The sequence below is a fragment of the Pseudophryne corroboree genome, chromosome 2, assembly GCF_028390025.1.
Source record: "Pseudophryne corroboree isolate aPseCor3 chromosome 2, aPseCor3.hap2, whole genome shotgun sequence".
NCBI classification, from domain to species: Eukaryota; Metazoa; Chordata; class Amphibia; order Anura; family Myobatrachidae; genus Pseudophryne; species Pseudophryne corroboree.
The window spans coordinates 143,867,256-143,881,889 of record NC_086445.1 but is presented as its reverse complement, the minus strand read 5'-3'; the positions used below and the strand labels follow the sequence as shown (position 1 = coordinate 143,881,889).

The 14,634-nt window shown below is 44.4% G+C and overlaps 1 protein-coding gene across 10 annotated transcripts in view; it reads right to left on the bottom strand.

The window, feature by feature from the left end:
- The window catches only part of FRY (FRY microtubule binding protein), a 761,330-nt gene that overhangs the window by 54,519 nt on the left and 692,177 nt on the right, over positions 1-14,634 (bottom strand). For all 10 annotated transcript variants that reach the window (XR_010204858.1, XM_063951775.1, XM_063951776.1 and 7 more), the window contains 4 exons: positions 14,242-14,403; positions 13,763-13,837; positions 11,982-12,152; positions 5,558-5,758 (listed from right to left, as the gene is read on the bottom strand). Coding sequence is in view for 9 of the 10 variants with exons in the window: in XM_063951775.1 (XP_063807845.1) it covers positions 5,558-5,758; positions 11,982-12,152; positions 13,763-13,837; positions 14,242-14,403 (609 nt within the window). In the remaining variant the exon portion in view is untranslated. The remainder of the gene's footprint in view (positions 1-5,557; positions 5,759-11,981; positions 12,153-13,762; positions 13,838-14,241; positions 14,404-14,634) is intronic.

Below are 14,634 nucleotides of genomic sequence, written 5' to 3'. Positions count from 1 at the left end.
TGTCCAGTTTTTTTGTTGAGGCGGGACGCCATCATATCCACCATTGGTTTTTCCCAACGGTTCACAATCATGTGGAAGACTTCTGGATGAAGTCCCCACTCTCCCGGGTGTAGATCGTGTCTGCTGAGGAAGTCTGCTTCCCAGTTGTCCACTCCCGGAATGAATACTGCTGACAGTGCTATCACATGATCTTCCGCCCAGCGAAGAATCCTTGCAGCTTCTGCCATTGCTGTCCTGCTTCTTGTGCCGCCCTGTCTGTTTACGTGGGCGACTGCCGTGATGTTGTCCGACTGGATCAACACCGGCTGACCCTGCAGCAGGGGTTTTGCCAGACTTAGAGCATTGTAAATCGCTCTTAGCTCCAGTATATTTATGTGAAGAGACATCTCCAGGCTTGACCATACTCCCTGGAAGTTTCTTCCCTGTGTGACCGCTCCCCAGCCTCTCAGACTGGCATCCGTGGTCACCAGGACCCAGTCCTGTATGCCGAATCTGCGGCCCTCTAACAGATGAGCACTCTGCAACCACCACAGAAGAGACACCCTTGTCCGTGGCGATAAGGTTATCCGCTGATGCATCTGCAGATGTGATCCGGACCATTTGTCCAGCAGATCCCACTGAAAAGTTCGTGCGTGGAATCTGCCGAATGGAATCGCTTCGTAAGAAGCCACCATCTTTCCCAGGACTCTTGTGCATTGATGCACAGACACTTTCCCTGGTTTTAGGAGGTTCCTGACAAGTTCGGATAACTCCCTGGCTTTCTCCTCCGGAAGAAACAGCTTTTTCTGAACCGTGTCCAGAATCATTCCCAGGAACAGCAGACGTGTCGTCGGGGTCAACTGAGATTTTGGAAAATTCAGAATCCACCCGTGTTGTTGCAGCACTAGTCGGGTTAGTGCTACTCCGTCCTCCAGCTGTTCTCTGGACCTTGCTCTTATCAGGAGATCGTCCAAGTAAGGGATAATTAATACGCCTCTTCTTCGCAGAAGAATCATCATTTCGGCCATTACCTTGGTAAAGACCCGAGGTGCCGTGGACAATCCAAACGGCAGCGTCTGAAACTGATAATGACAGTTTTGCACCACGAACCTGAGGTACCCTTGATGTGAAGGGCAAATTGGGACATGCAGGTAAGCATCCTTTATGTCCAGGGACACCATAAAGTCCCCTTCTTCCAGATTCGCTATCACTGCTCTGAGTGACTCCATCTTGAACTTGAATTTTTGTATGTACAGGTTCAAAGATTTCAGATTTAGAATAGGTCTTACCGAGCCGTCCGGCTTCGGTACCACAAATAGCGTGGAGTAATACCCCTTTCCCTGTTGTAGGAGGGGTACCTTGACTATCACCTGCTGAGAAAACAGCTTGTGAATGGCTTCCAATACCGTCGCCCTGTCTGAGGGAGACGTTGGCAAAGCAGACTTTAGGAACCTGCGAGGGAGAGACTTCTCGAATTCCAACCTGTAACCCTGAGATACTACCTGCAGGATCCAGGGGTCCACCTGTGAGCAAGCCCACTGTGCGCTGAAATTCTTGAGTCGACCCCCCACCGCTCCTGAGTCCGCTTGTAAGGCCCCAACGTCATGCTGAGGGCTTTGCAGAACCCTGAGAGGGCTTCTGTTCCTGGGCAGGGGCTGCTTGCTGCCCTCTCTTACCCCTTCCTCTGCCCCGAGGCAGATATGACTGTCCTTTTGTCCGCTTGTTCTTATAGGACCGAAAGGACTGCGGCTGAAAAGACGGTGTCTTTTTCTGTTGGGAGGGGGTCTGAGGTAAAAAGGTGGATTTTCCGGCAGTTGCCGTGGCCACCAGATCCGATAGACCGACGCCAAATAATTCCTCCCCTTTATACGGCAATACTTCCATATGTCGTTTGGAATCCGCATCACCTGACCACTGTCGCGTCCATAAACTCCTTCTGGCAGATATGGACATCGCATTTACTCTCGATGCCAGAGTGCAAATATCTCTCTGAGCATCTCGCATATAAAGGAAAGCATCCTTTAATTGCTCTATAGTCAATAAAATACTGTCCCTATCCAGGGTATCAATATTTTCAGTCAGGGAATCCAACCAGACGACCCCAGCACTGCACATCCAGGCTGAGGCGATGGCTGGTCGCAGTATAACACCAGTATGTGTGTATATACTTTTTAGGGTAGTTTCCAGTCTCCTATCAGCTGGATCCCTGAGGGCGGCCGTATCAGGAGACGGTAACGCCACTTGTTTTGATAAGCGTGTGAGCGCCTTATCCACCCTAGGGGGTGTTTCCCAGCGCGCCCTAACCTCTGGCGGGAAAGGGTATCATTTAATTCCTCTGATTCAGGAAAAACTACAGGTAGTTTTTTCACCCCCCACATAATACCCCTTTTTGTGGTACTTGCAGTATCAGAGATATGCAAAGCCTCCTTCATTGCCGTGATCATATAACGTGTGGCCCTACTTGAAAATACGTTTGTTTCATCACCGTCGACACTAGATTCAGTGTCTGTGTCTGGGTCTGTGTCGACCGACTGAGGTAAAGGGCGCTTTACAGCCCCTGACGGTGTCTGAGACGCCTGGGCAGGTACTAACTGGTTTGCCGGCCGTCTCATGTCGTCAACTGATTTTTGTAATGTGCTGACATTATCACGTAATTCCATAAACAAAGCCATCCATTCCGGTGTCGACTCCCTGGGGGGTGACATCACCATTATCGGCAATTGCTCTGCCTCCACACCAACATCGTCCTCATACATGTCGACACACACGTACCGACACACAGCAGACACACAGGGAATGCTCTTATCGAAGACAGGACCCCACTAGCCCTTTGGGGAGACAGAGGGAGAGCTTGCCAGCACACACCCAAGCGCTATAATATATATGGGAACAACCTTATATAAGTGTTGTTCCTTATAGCAGCTTAAATATATCAAAATATCGCCAAAAAATGCCCCCCCTCTCTGTTTTACCCTGTTTCTGTAGTGCAGTGCAGGGGAGAGTCCTGGGAGCCTTTCTCACAGCGGAGCTGAGCAGGAAAATGGCGCTGTGTGCTGAGGAGAATAAGCCCCGCCCCCTATTTCGGCGGGCTTTTCTCCCGGAGTTTTAGATATCTGGCATGGGTTAAATACATACATATAGCCTCAATGGCTATATGTGATGTGTTCTTTTGCCATAAAGGTATTAAATATTGCTGCCCAGGGCGCCCCCAGCAGCGCCCTGCACCCTCCGTGACCGCTTGGTGTGAAGTGTGTGACAACAATGGCGCACAGCTGCAGTGCTGTGCGCTACCTTCATGAAGACTGAAGAGCCTTCTGCCGCCTGTTTCCGGACCTTCAATCTTCAGCATCTGTAAGGGGGGTCGGCGGCGCGGCTCCGGGACGAACCCCAGGGTGAGACCTGTGTTCCGACTCCCTCTGGAGCTAATGGTGTCCAGTAGCCTAAGAATCCAATCCATCCTGCACGCAAGTGAGTTGAAATTCTCTCCCCTAAGTCCCTCGATGCAGTGAGCCTGTTGCCAGCAGGACTCACTGAAAATAAAAAACCTAAAAACTTTTTCTAAGCAGCTCTTTAGGAGAGCCACCTAGATTGCACCCTGCTCGGACGGGCACAAAAACCTAACTGAGGCTTGGAGGAGGGTCATAGGGGGAGGAGCCAGTACACACCACCTAATCCTAAAGCTTTATTTTTGTGCCCTGTCTCCTGCGGAGCCGCTATTCCCCATGGTCCTGACGGAGTCCCCAGCATCCACTTAGGACGTTAGAGAAATAAGGCTGCACCTCCATTTTGCAGGTTGTTATCTACTTACAGAGCACAGATATTTAAAAGTAATCCATACTATTACATATATGCAAACAATACATTTTATAGGCAATACATCAGTTTGCAAATGAATAGGCCTCCCAGTACCCCATTCGTAACCTAAACAACGACATCTGACATTAATATTGCAGAACACCTTCAGTGCTTGGTATCCAAACGTTCACAAAAGCTCTCATTCTGCAGTGCCAGACCAAGAGGTCATTTCTCCTGCCTACAGTGGGTGACACATTATAATTTTACTTCTGGGTGGTATTCGACTGAGCTAAAAACTTATTGTACAATTTATTGCCTTTCATACCTCACAGCTTTATGGATGAATAAGTTCAGCATTTAAGATTACATTATATATCTATTGCACAGACCCCAGAACTATCCTCAACTCTTCCAATAATTACAAAGCAGTCTCTACCACTCCAGCTTGATATTAACCTTTCTGCCCACTCTGCATAGTATGTACACTGGGACACTTTCATATACCCACAGTACGTCCCATTTCAGCTGTAGCAATGTGAGCTCCGCAAGCAGACACTTCACATAGGGTTCCCAGAATCCTAAATACCACGGGCTCATAGCAGTAGGACAAGCTACAGTACACTGCTGATCTGTCCAGGGTTCCCCCAGACTCTAATGTCAATGTTTTATTTATAGGATATTATAATAGTAATAATAATAATAATATTATTATTATTATTCACGCATCTAGCCAGTCAGGGGCGTTTCTACAGAGGAGGGGGCTCGTGTGCACCTCCGGGTGGGCCCCCTCCTCTGTACGGCGCTGTAGACTCCGGCATCGTGCCGGAGTCTACTGCGCATGCGCAGGTCTCCGGAAACATGGCGCCCGCCATGATCCGGAGACCAATTTGGCTACCGCGCATGCGTGGCGGCCATTTTGGCGGCGATTTACGCCGCAATTGCAGGTCCCGGCACTGGACTCCGGAAAGGTAAGTGTTAAAATGGGTGCAATGGGTGCGGCATGGGCCCCCCCTGGACCCAGGGGCCCGTGTGCACCGCACCCATTATAAAAACGCCAATGTAGCCAGTATCACACTTTCCACCCATAGCCACTAATGTTACTTCCCCTCTTAAAAGGTTAACCACAACAAACACTTCTAGATAGTGGTCACATTTACAGTATGGTACATAGCAAAGGTTTATTATTAAACCTTACAGGACTTCTAAAGAATCATGAGCAAAATAAACATTTCAACTTCGTAATTTTTCTGTAACATGGAACGTGCAAAACACATCAAATTTTACAATGAACCCCTCTTTCTGCATACAGCCCTTGGATTGCTTAGAAGTGCTCCTCCCAGTGACTACAGAAGGAAACGCTCACTGATTATATGTATATAACATTACACACTGAGAAAAACAAAATGAATGACAAATAAGGTACCTATTGACCGTCTGAGAGCCAAAGTCTAATATACTGTAGCTGACAAACCTTGTAATGAAAAAAATCTAGCAGAAATGTATTCAAATGTATATATGCATAAGTAACAAGACCCATTTTTATATTGGATATTGGATAAATGTATTACTTTAGGTGTAAGTAGTGGGAGATCTAGAACTAGAAATAGGGTTGAGGTTACCAAAAGGTATAAAAGGGGCAGACTAGATGGGTCAAGTGGTTCTTATCTGCCATCAAATTCTATGTTTCTATGTAACTATAGACAAATATGACTGGCCTCCTATCTGTGCTGCACATTACTTGCACCAGGGCTCCCCTCCCCAGTAACCCTGTCTTCGGACTTACTAAATCAGAGTGCTCCAGGATTTGGCTGGTGGTGAGATCTTCTTCTTCCGAGGATTCATCCGAATCATCATGGTTCATTTTGTTCAGACTGTGTGTGCTCCCCGAGAGCTGGCTTTCCTCCAGGAGCTGCATATCGCACTTATCTAGGCTGTCAAGGGAACGCCTGCGAACTCCCCAGTTGAAATTATCCATACTTTCTCCCTGAAAGCATATGTATTAGAGGCTGGTGAGAACACTGTACTTAAAAAAAAAAAAAAAAATGCCTAATACAACAAAAATACTAAACAAAACAATAAGTAACAATACTTTGCTGTAATAAACAGAAGGACGTCAGTGTCCCCAGCCAGACGTCTGCATGTGCTTTATCAGTTTATCTGCATGTTCCATTCCATGCTTGAAAGGACTGCCATGCTGGACACACCCAATGGCTAATGGTTTAATTAGATGTCATACGAATAGTATGTTTCCTTGGCTACACTTCAAAGTGCTTGTATTTTTAAAAGATCATCAAATACACGAGCTGCATATTCCCACAGCTCAGAGCGGGCCAGCAACACATTCCTATAAATCAGATTTCAATTCAAAGAGATTCTGAAGACCAGTAGCTCTCTGCCCCCAGCGAGTGTCATAAAATCGTGGTATAGAATCAGAACCTGCAGCCAAGGAACAGGGTAAATAAGTTGTAGTTCCAGGCCGAGCTGGACACTGCCATTGGGATACGGTTTCCTGTGCCTCGCTCACTAAACAATACTGCAATTACTGGTTGGACTTAAAAGGAAATGTTCACAAAGTTATACAAATGCAGGAAACACATCTGAGTTCTCGCCTACCGCCTGCCATACAGCATTAAAAACTGTGCTGAGCGCACACAATAAAGTAGATTATTTTTGGCCAAAAGACTACAGACGGACTTATTTCTGCAACGTTCCCTGCACTTTCTTCGCAGGCTGTGAAAAGACTGCAGTCTTCATATGTCTGCTGTATTCCTTGCATTTAGGATATGGACAAATCATTTCTAGCTTTATACTAGATTAACAAATCTGCTGGCAATTATTTAAAACTCTTTGCAGTATTTTCCACAGCCTGCGTCTAGGGTGTTACTGCAGTCTAACGTCATGTTACAGAGACCTGGCGAGACGTACTGCAGCCTAAAACACAGTTAGACGCATAAAACGAGGAGAAAACAGATTAAAAAATATATGTATGTTACAAAAAATACACATTTCAAGCAGGAGAGGCGACTATTACACAGACTTCAGATTCACATCCTGCAAACCGATATGCAGCAACGTTTGAAAGATCACTTTTTAAGTCCCCAAATGTATTTTAAAATGAAATTCTTCAATACATCATTTATACTGGGTACACACCTGCAGATCCTATAAACCCTCTGACTCGAAGAGTGATTACACACTGCGAAATTTTAATCACTTAACTGGCAATTTCTTTTTCCATAAACCGCTCAGAATTATTTTTTTGTGATTGCATTAGATCAAAAACATCTATTTAAATCTTATCCAAAACAATTTAACCCAAAAAATTAACATTTGTATAATATCGTTTTTTCAAACATTGGATCGCCACCATCGCGACTTTGATTTCCCCACACTAGGGGACTGAGGGGTGTTTATTTATTAAGTTTCTTATTTAGCGGAGCAAATTCCGTTGCGCTTTACAATTGGAAATAACAATGATATAACAAAACTGGGTAATAACAAACAGTCATAGATGTAGGAAGGCCCTGCTCGCAAGCTTACAATCTATAGGTTTTAATTTACATTTCCCTAGCAGCTGCACCTCTCTGCAGCCGCTGGGTTGGGGGTCCTACTATGACCACCGATCAGCACTGATTGACAGCACGACAGACACTGGGGAAGCAGAGGGGCAGGGAGGTCGCCCTGTGACTGGCGGCTGCTAGAAGAATATCTTCCGGCAGCTGGCCACTGTTTCTGACTTGCGTACCTGCAGCTTATAGCGCTATCCTTGTAACTCTGTGTATAACGCTATGTACCTGAAGCTTATATCGCTATCCGTGTACCTGCAGCTTATAGCGCTATCCTTGTACCTGCAGTTTATAGCGCTATCCATGTACCTGCAGCTTATAGTGCTATCCATGTACCTGCAGCTTATAGTGCAATCCATGTACCTGCTGCAGCTTATAGTGCAATCCATGTACCTGCTGCAGCTTATAGTGCTATCAGTATACCTGCAGCTTATAGTGCTATCCATATACCTGCAGCTTATAGTGTTATCCATGTACCTGCAGCTTATAGTGCTATCCATGTACCTGCTGCAGCTTATAGTGCTATCCATGTACCTGCAGCTTATAGTGCTATCAGTATACCTGCAGCTTATAGTGCTATCCATATACCTGCAGCTTATAGCGCTATCCATTTACTTGCAGCTTATAGCGCTATCCATTTACTTGCAGCTTATAGCGCTATCCATGTACCTGCAGCTTACAGTGCTTTGAATCTGAAATCAGCCTCAAACCTCAAAGAACCAGCACTGGGGTCAATTCAATTCAGCGCACTGTTAAGTCAGACTGCAGGATTTCTGGACGCACACCACCTGATGTGCGAACACAAATCCAATAAAACTAGTCCCGCAATGCTGTTTTGTGCTTTAGCGCGGTGCAAACAGCATCGCAGTGAGGCATTAAGTTGGAGAATGCCCATTATCACAACCAAACACCCGGTTTAAGGCGTATCGGCATTCTCAGACATAGCAGCGTGCTAAATTGAATAGCTGTGGGACCTCCTTCCTGGTGCTATTCACATTGCACTGAATTGAATCAACTCCATTGTGTGTTCTGAGAGGATTATCTCTGTGTGTTTGCTTGTGGGGGCGTTGCTGGGATTGGGGTGCAGGATGCACTGTGTATAATATAATCTATAGCTAAGGTAACTGACAGAGGAAAGATTGGATGAGGGAGTGAAGTTGCTGCCATTGCTCAGTACAGTATACAAACTACTGTAAAAGAATATTGGGGATATGGTCCTGATTCGGAGATCAACGCAAATCCTGTCGTAGCTGCAATCCCGTACACAATGGTTGGGTGAAAACATGCAGTGTCGCAGTGGGCAGGATTTGTATTGGCAGCATCACAGATTCACCACTTGTACACACAGAGGCAACCATTGGATGCACAGCGGTCAGTCGTAGAACTTCTTAGTAATGGAAGAAAGACACTGGAGCCATTTTTGCTGCACACGGGTTCGCAGTAGCAAGCTGAGAGATTCCCCCGATAATGGTCAGTGACTTGCCTGCGTTTGATCTGCCACTCGCTCCACTGTAGACAACATCTACTTTGCGTCCATCTCTGAATAATGTCCTAAGTACATAAGCAATTTTCAAGCTTCCTATGCATGCAATATGGAACCTTACGTATACACCCATACGCAGATTTCAACACAAAATTGGTGCATGTGTCAATTTTTTAGCCAAGCGGCAACCTGGAACGTTTACTACTGATTTCACCCAAAGTAAAACTGGTGCATATGCCACCCGTGCAGAGCTGAACACGCTGCTCTGCCAGCTGCACAACATGCATCATCTCTACATGAGACCAAAGACATTTACCCCTGTGTGGCCTGAAAAGGCCACAAGCAGTGGCGATTGTGAAGCTGGGGCTACGGCACAGCCCAAAACTAAAAAAGAGGGGAATCACACTAAATGGACTACCCAAGCGATGCCAACACCCTACTGACTGGGCGTCATTCTGAAACCCCCGGATGCAGCACAGGACAGCAGCAGCAACAGATCAGTCCGCCCCCAAGTCTCCGATACCAACCAGCTTATATTGGCTAACTATCTGCCCGCCCCCCCCACGCCATGATTGTGTCTGGACAGCGGGCAGTCAGTTAGCAAATAAAAGCTGGTTGGCATCGAGACCAGAGGTATAGGTGTGGCAGATCCATTGCTGTTGTTTTGCGCAGCAACCAGTGGTGGCTGGTACGCATTGGTTCACACTGACTCCCAGTCAGTAGTGTTCACAACGTTTGAGCTGTCCATTTTCTCTGGCGTCCCTCTTTTAGGGATCTATTTACTAAGCCTTGGAGAGAGATGAAGTGGACGGAGATAAAGTACCAGCCAATCACCTCCTAAATGCCATTTTACTGGCTGTCTTTGAAAAAAACTACAGGTGCTGACTGGGTGGTACTTTATCTTTCTCCAAAGCTTAGTAAATAGAACCCTTCATTTTGTTGTTGTGCTGCAGCCCCACCTTCACAACCCCACTGGACACAAGTGTAAAGATACCACATATCTAGGTTATTCTGTACATATTTAGAATTAGTATATTTGTAACAAGGAATGGTATTAGGGGGGAAATGTACTAAGCAGTGAAAAGAGTGGAGAAGTGAACAAGTGGAGAAGTTGCCCAGGGCAACCAATCAGTACTGAAGTAACACTTATAATTTGCATACTATAAAATTGTACAGAGCAGCTGATTGGTTGGCAACTTCTCTACTGGCTCACTTCTCCAGACTTTTCACTTCTTGGTACATCTTCCCCTAAATCACAGATTAAACATAATGAGGCACGATGCCAGGCATGGCATAAGTCACTTGTATCAGGCATTTGTCTTTTGCTGTTTTACCCAGATTAGCCAATGAGTAGCACACAGAAGCTACATGATATGCCAGCATCGGTATTCAGGGAACCTGTGCCTTGTGATTTGGTCACAATAGTGATCTGAATAATACACATTTTGTGAAAAAGTCCCTGCAGAACGCATGGTACAGCTAAATTACAAAGTCTGAGGGGGCGCCAAACAAACTATTTGCCACAATTTGAAGATTGGTGTATATTATATATAGGGGTCTATTTACTAAGCCTCGGAGGGAGGTAAAGTGGATGGCGATAAAGTACCAGCCAATCAGGTAAAGAACCAGCCAGTCAACTGTCATTTTTCAAACCCAGCCTGTGACATGGCAGTTAGGAGCTGATTGGCTGGTGCTTTTTCTCTGTCCACTTAATTTCCATTCAAGGCTTAGTAAATAGACCCCATAGTTCTATATGTCCACATTATATTCAACTACTGAATGCCATAGACTAATAAAATAAAAAAAAAAAGAGTGGCTTCATTGGTTTTAAATATTGCTCCCTATTGTAAGGTTTCTGCTGGCTGAGAGTTGGAAGCAAATGTAAATATGTTACAATATTTCCTCTCCCCTTACACACAGGAATATTCAATGGCAGCACTAAAATGGGTCTCTCCCATAAGGGCGAGCAGCCAGTCGGCCCTGCATTCTCTGCATGTCTGTGAGGAATGTGAAACCCTCTCTCTGTTTCACTCTGAACCATTAGCCAAAACCACAGCAAATCCTTTCATGCCACTGTTATTACTATATTTTAGGTGTACAAGTCATGCATCTCTACAACACAGCCCCCTGCAACAGGGCTGAACATTAACTCCATGGCTTTCGTGTGCTCCGTGAAGACGAATCTACGGTGGAAACGGACAGACAGTGGCTGGATAAACACTTTCACATTTAATATAATGTTATCTTACCTGAAGTTCCTGGATGGCAGATAAAACAAAACAAAACAAAAAATGAAAAGAAAAGCAATTTTAAGTCTCCATGGAATATATTCACCAGTTATACACAGCTTTATGAATGTTATTCTACTGTAAGAGAGACAATATTGTGACATACAGCAATTACACAGAAAATGACAAACTTGATAGACGAAATGTTTGTGGATTATTTTAAAGTGGAAATACTGTATTATGACCTAGTACAGAACGGGCAAATCACTACAACAACCTCTCCGTAATTCCCACTTCCTGGGTTGATTTTGATTATTCTCACCCATTTCAACCTATAAACCTACACATTTCAAGTTCGATACCACAGGGACCGCCCTATTTAAAATGTGACTACACAAACCGGTTACACATTAACCCTGTGAGCTGACCAGCTACACATGAGAGAAGAGCCTATCAATACATGAGGAGCTTGTGGCATTAAGGAAGCGGCCATTTTGTGAGCTGAACCAATAAGAAGACAACTCACGATGTCAGTGGCCCATAGTGAAGTCATACTGGTTCATAGAGCAAAATGACTACCCCCAATGTTGTGGAAATGGGCACACTTTAAGAAAATGAATAAAAGTAATGTCTACGGTTACACAGTAAATGGTGAAATATTTGGTCATTAGTAATATTGCCATAATTCTTCAGGATTAAAAAAGAAAATTGGGGAAGAACAATTATTTAATTAGCTGCAGAACATTTTAAAATGAGGTCTCGGCAGCTGCCGCCGCGACTGCAAAAACCAGTAAGGTCCAAGTCACTTGCTAAAACATGCGCCTACTGTTGGCAATAAAATAAGGAATTTATAGCCACATTTTTACATGACAAGGAGTCGTGTAATATTAGAGCAATATTCCTATCCTGCAGTGTCCACATATTTCTTACCTCCCCATCTTCTAGCTCCACATCCAGGAAATCGAAGTCCCTGAAGACTCGGAACTGTTGCTCACTGTTCGTATCATCCATGATCTCTTGCTCTCTCACTGTATCTTCTGAGGACACCAAACTGGTCTGGTGCTCGATTAAATCCAAGTCACCGCATGAGGAAAAAATAACCTGTGGATATTACAATTTGTTAGGCAGGCTGCGCTCTCCAGTAGCTTCTGTACAGAGTGCTGGCACCCATCACTCAGCTGTAAGGGTTTCCAGTACACACCTAATTCCTTTGCTTGTTATTTTTAGACTGCACTCTGACTATTTATGTTGGACAGGTGCCTTCAAACTGAAGCTGAACAAAGTGAGCGACTTCACGCTGAAGGAACTTGTCCGAGGGAAGAAAGTCTGCTGCTTCCTCAGGGTGACGGCACTTGGTATTGTGTAAATGTTTACACTAGAAGGAGAACAGCGAAAAGCTAAGGAGTGATAAGGATCAGGGGTAGACAGAGTGTGCTGTGGGAAAATGTACAGCATTAAATTGCCAGTTGTATGTGGTTACTCAGAGCTTAGTCCCAAGGGGGGTTTATCAGCCCTTAGACAGCTGAATGGGGCGGGGTACAGAGACTCATCTAACACTTACGGATTTTAATTTAAGAAATTATTACTGACAATTAATTCAGGATTTGCTGGATTTTTGGTGCATTATTTTCATTGAGAGTTTGGAGGGGTTTCAGGTCTGTGGGGGGGTCAAATTTGGGGCATTATTTTCATTGAGGCATTGGGAGATTATCAGATTGGGGGGCCGTTTTGATGCATTATTTGAATCCAGAGATTGGGGGGTTTATCAGGTCTGGGGGAGGTCACATTTGGGGCCTTATTTTCATTGAGGAATTGGGGGGATGTGAGGTCAGGTCAGTCGGGCATATATAGTGTTTTTAATTTATTTGAATTAAATAATTAAATAGTTAAAAACAGCTACTTCCATAGCGACTCTACAATGGTGTAATGTGTATCAGGGGCTCACCCATAGTGTAACGTGTATAAAGGGCTCCACTGTGTGTCATACAGTGTATAATGGGTACTACTGTGCGGTGTAATGTGAATTGGTACTACTCTGTGGCCACGCACCTTCCCAATGAAGTCATTATTTACTTATTATTACCAGTTACTTATATAGTGCACACATATTCCGCAGCACTTTACAGGGAATATTTCGCCATTCACATCAGTCCCTGCCCCATGAGAGCTTAGCACTATGTGGCATAACGTGAGCTGGGGGCACTATGTGGCATAATGTGAACTGGGAGCACTATGTGGCATAACGTGAACTGGGGATACTGTAATGTGACAACCTCTCCTTAAAAAAAGGGGTGGCCTGCCGAATCTTGGTCAGTGTGCTGTTAGTTGAAAAAATATAATATAAAAATAGGAATGGTGATGGGAAGCTGTGTTAGCTCACTGTTTGGTCTGATAAATGAACGGTGGTCACAACCTATTTGTAGTTGGACCTGCTTGCTGTATATAGTACAGATATCAACATCAACAGAAACCTGCTCCTCACTTAACAAGGAAGTATTCAAGGTTTTTATATCAACAAAGCAAAGTAGACATGAGCTATTTAACAGACTGCCGTCTCTTAGTACCATTTAAGTGTCAGCCATTGAGACCAAAACTAACCCATAACCACCACCCTATCCATGTTTCATGGGTTAAGGGGCTTCCTATTGCCTAAAAGCAGATTACACATCACAGTACACAAGACAAACAAATATATTTATAAAAGGACTTACAGAAGGGTTTTTGCTTAGACCCACTTCTTGGCCGCAGAGAGTGAGAACATTCACAAGCTTCTCCCGAGTTTTCTTCTAAAGAAAACACAAAAAATATAAATAAATCATATGACCCACGAACAAAGATGTAAAGACAAAAGAAAAAAGTTTATGTGCATAATAACAAAAGCCCTTGCTCTGCTATCGGTCATAGGCATAGCTGTGATGCTTGTAAGCAGACACTTGCAATGTGTGCTCTGGTCTGGTACACTGTGCAGAGAGCAACGGAAAATGTTCATATGTCAGGAGCACCTGATAAAATATAGAGTAACAAAGGGATTTTCCGCAAATATTTCCATTCTTCGCAACGGAGATTCCTCACATAGCAGCTGACTAAATCCTTTCAGAAGATTTTATTACACCATTATATTTAACATTCAACCATGAAACATTGCAAGAGAGAGAACGGATGACCTAGTGAAAGGGATACGGGATGTTACCTGAGAAGTCTGGGGCCGTTTCCAGCTAACAGGAACTAAAGCATTGGAATTAGATCCAGAGGAAGTGGAAGACGTGCTCCGAGTCACCGGCATGACCCTAGATTTACCATCTCGCCCTGTAGAGCTCTGAAGTTCATCAAACCTTCTGCCAATTATTGGGGTCTAGAGTGAAATAAAACATTTTGGGGGTGAATTTTTGTTTGGTTTTCCTATTCTTTCATAAAAACAGTTGCTATTAAAATAAATAAGAACAAATCTAACAGTGGTAGCAGGACCATATAATTAATGCACATGTCCATTCCTTTTCATAGATAAATCAACTTTGAGACAATAAAACATATGCAGATAAAATACAACCAACCATTGGGATACACTACTAAAACTAATGGGCTA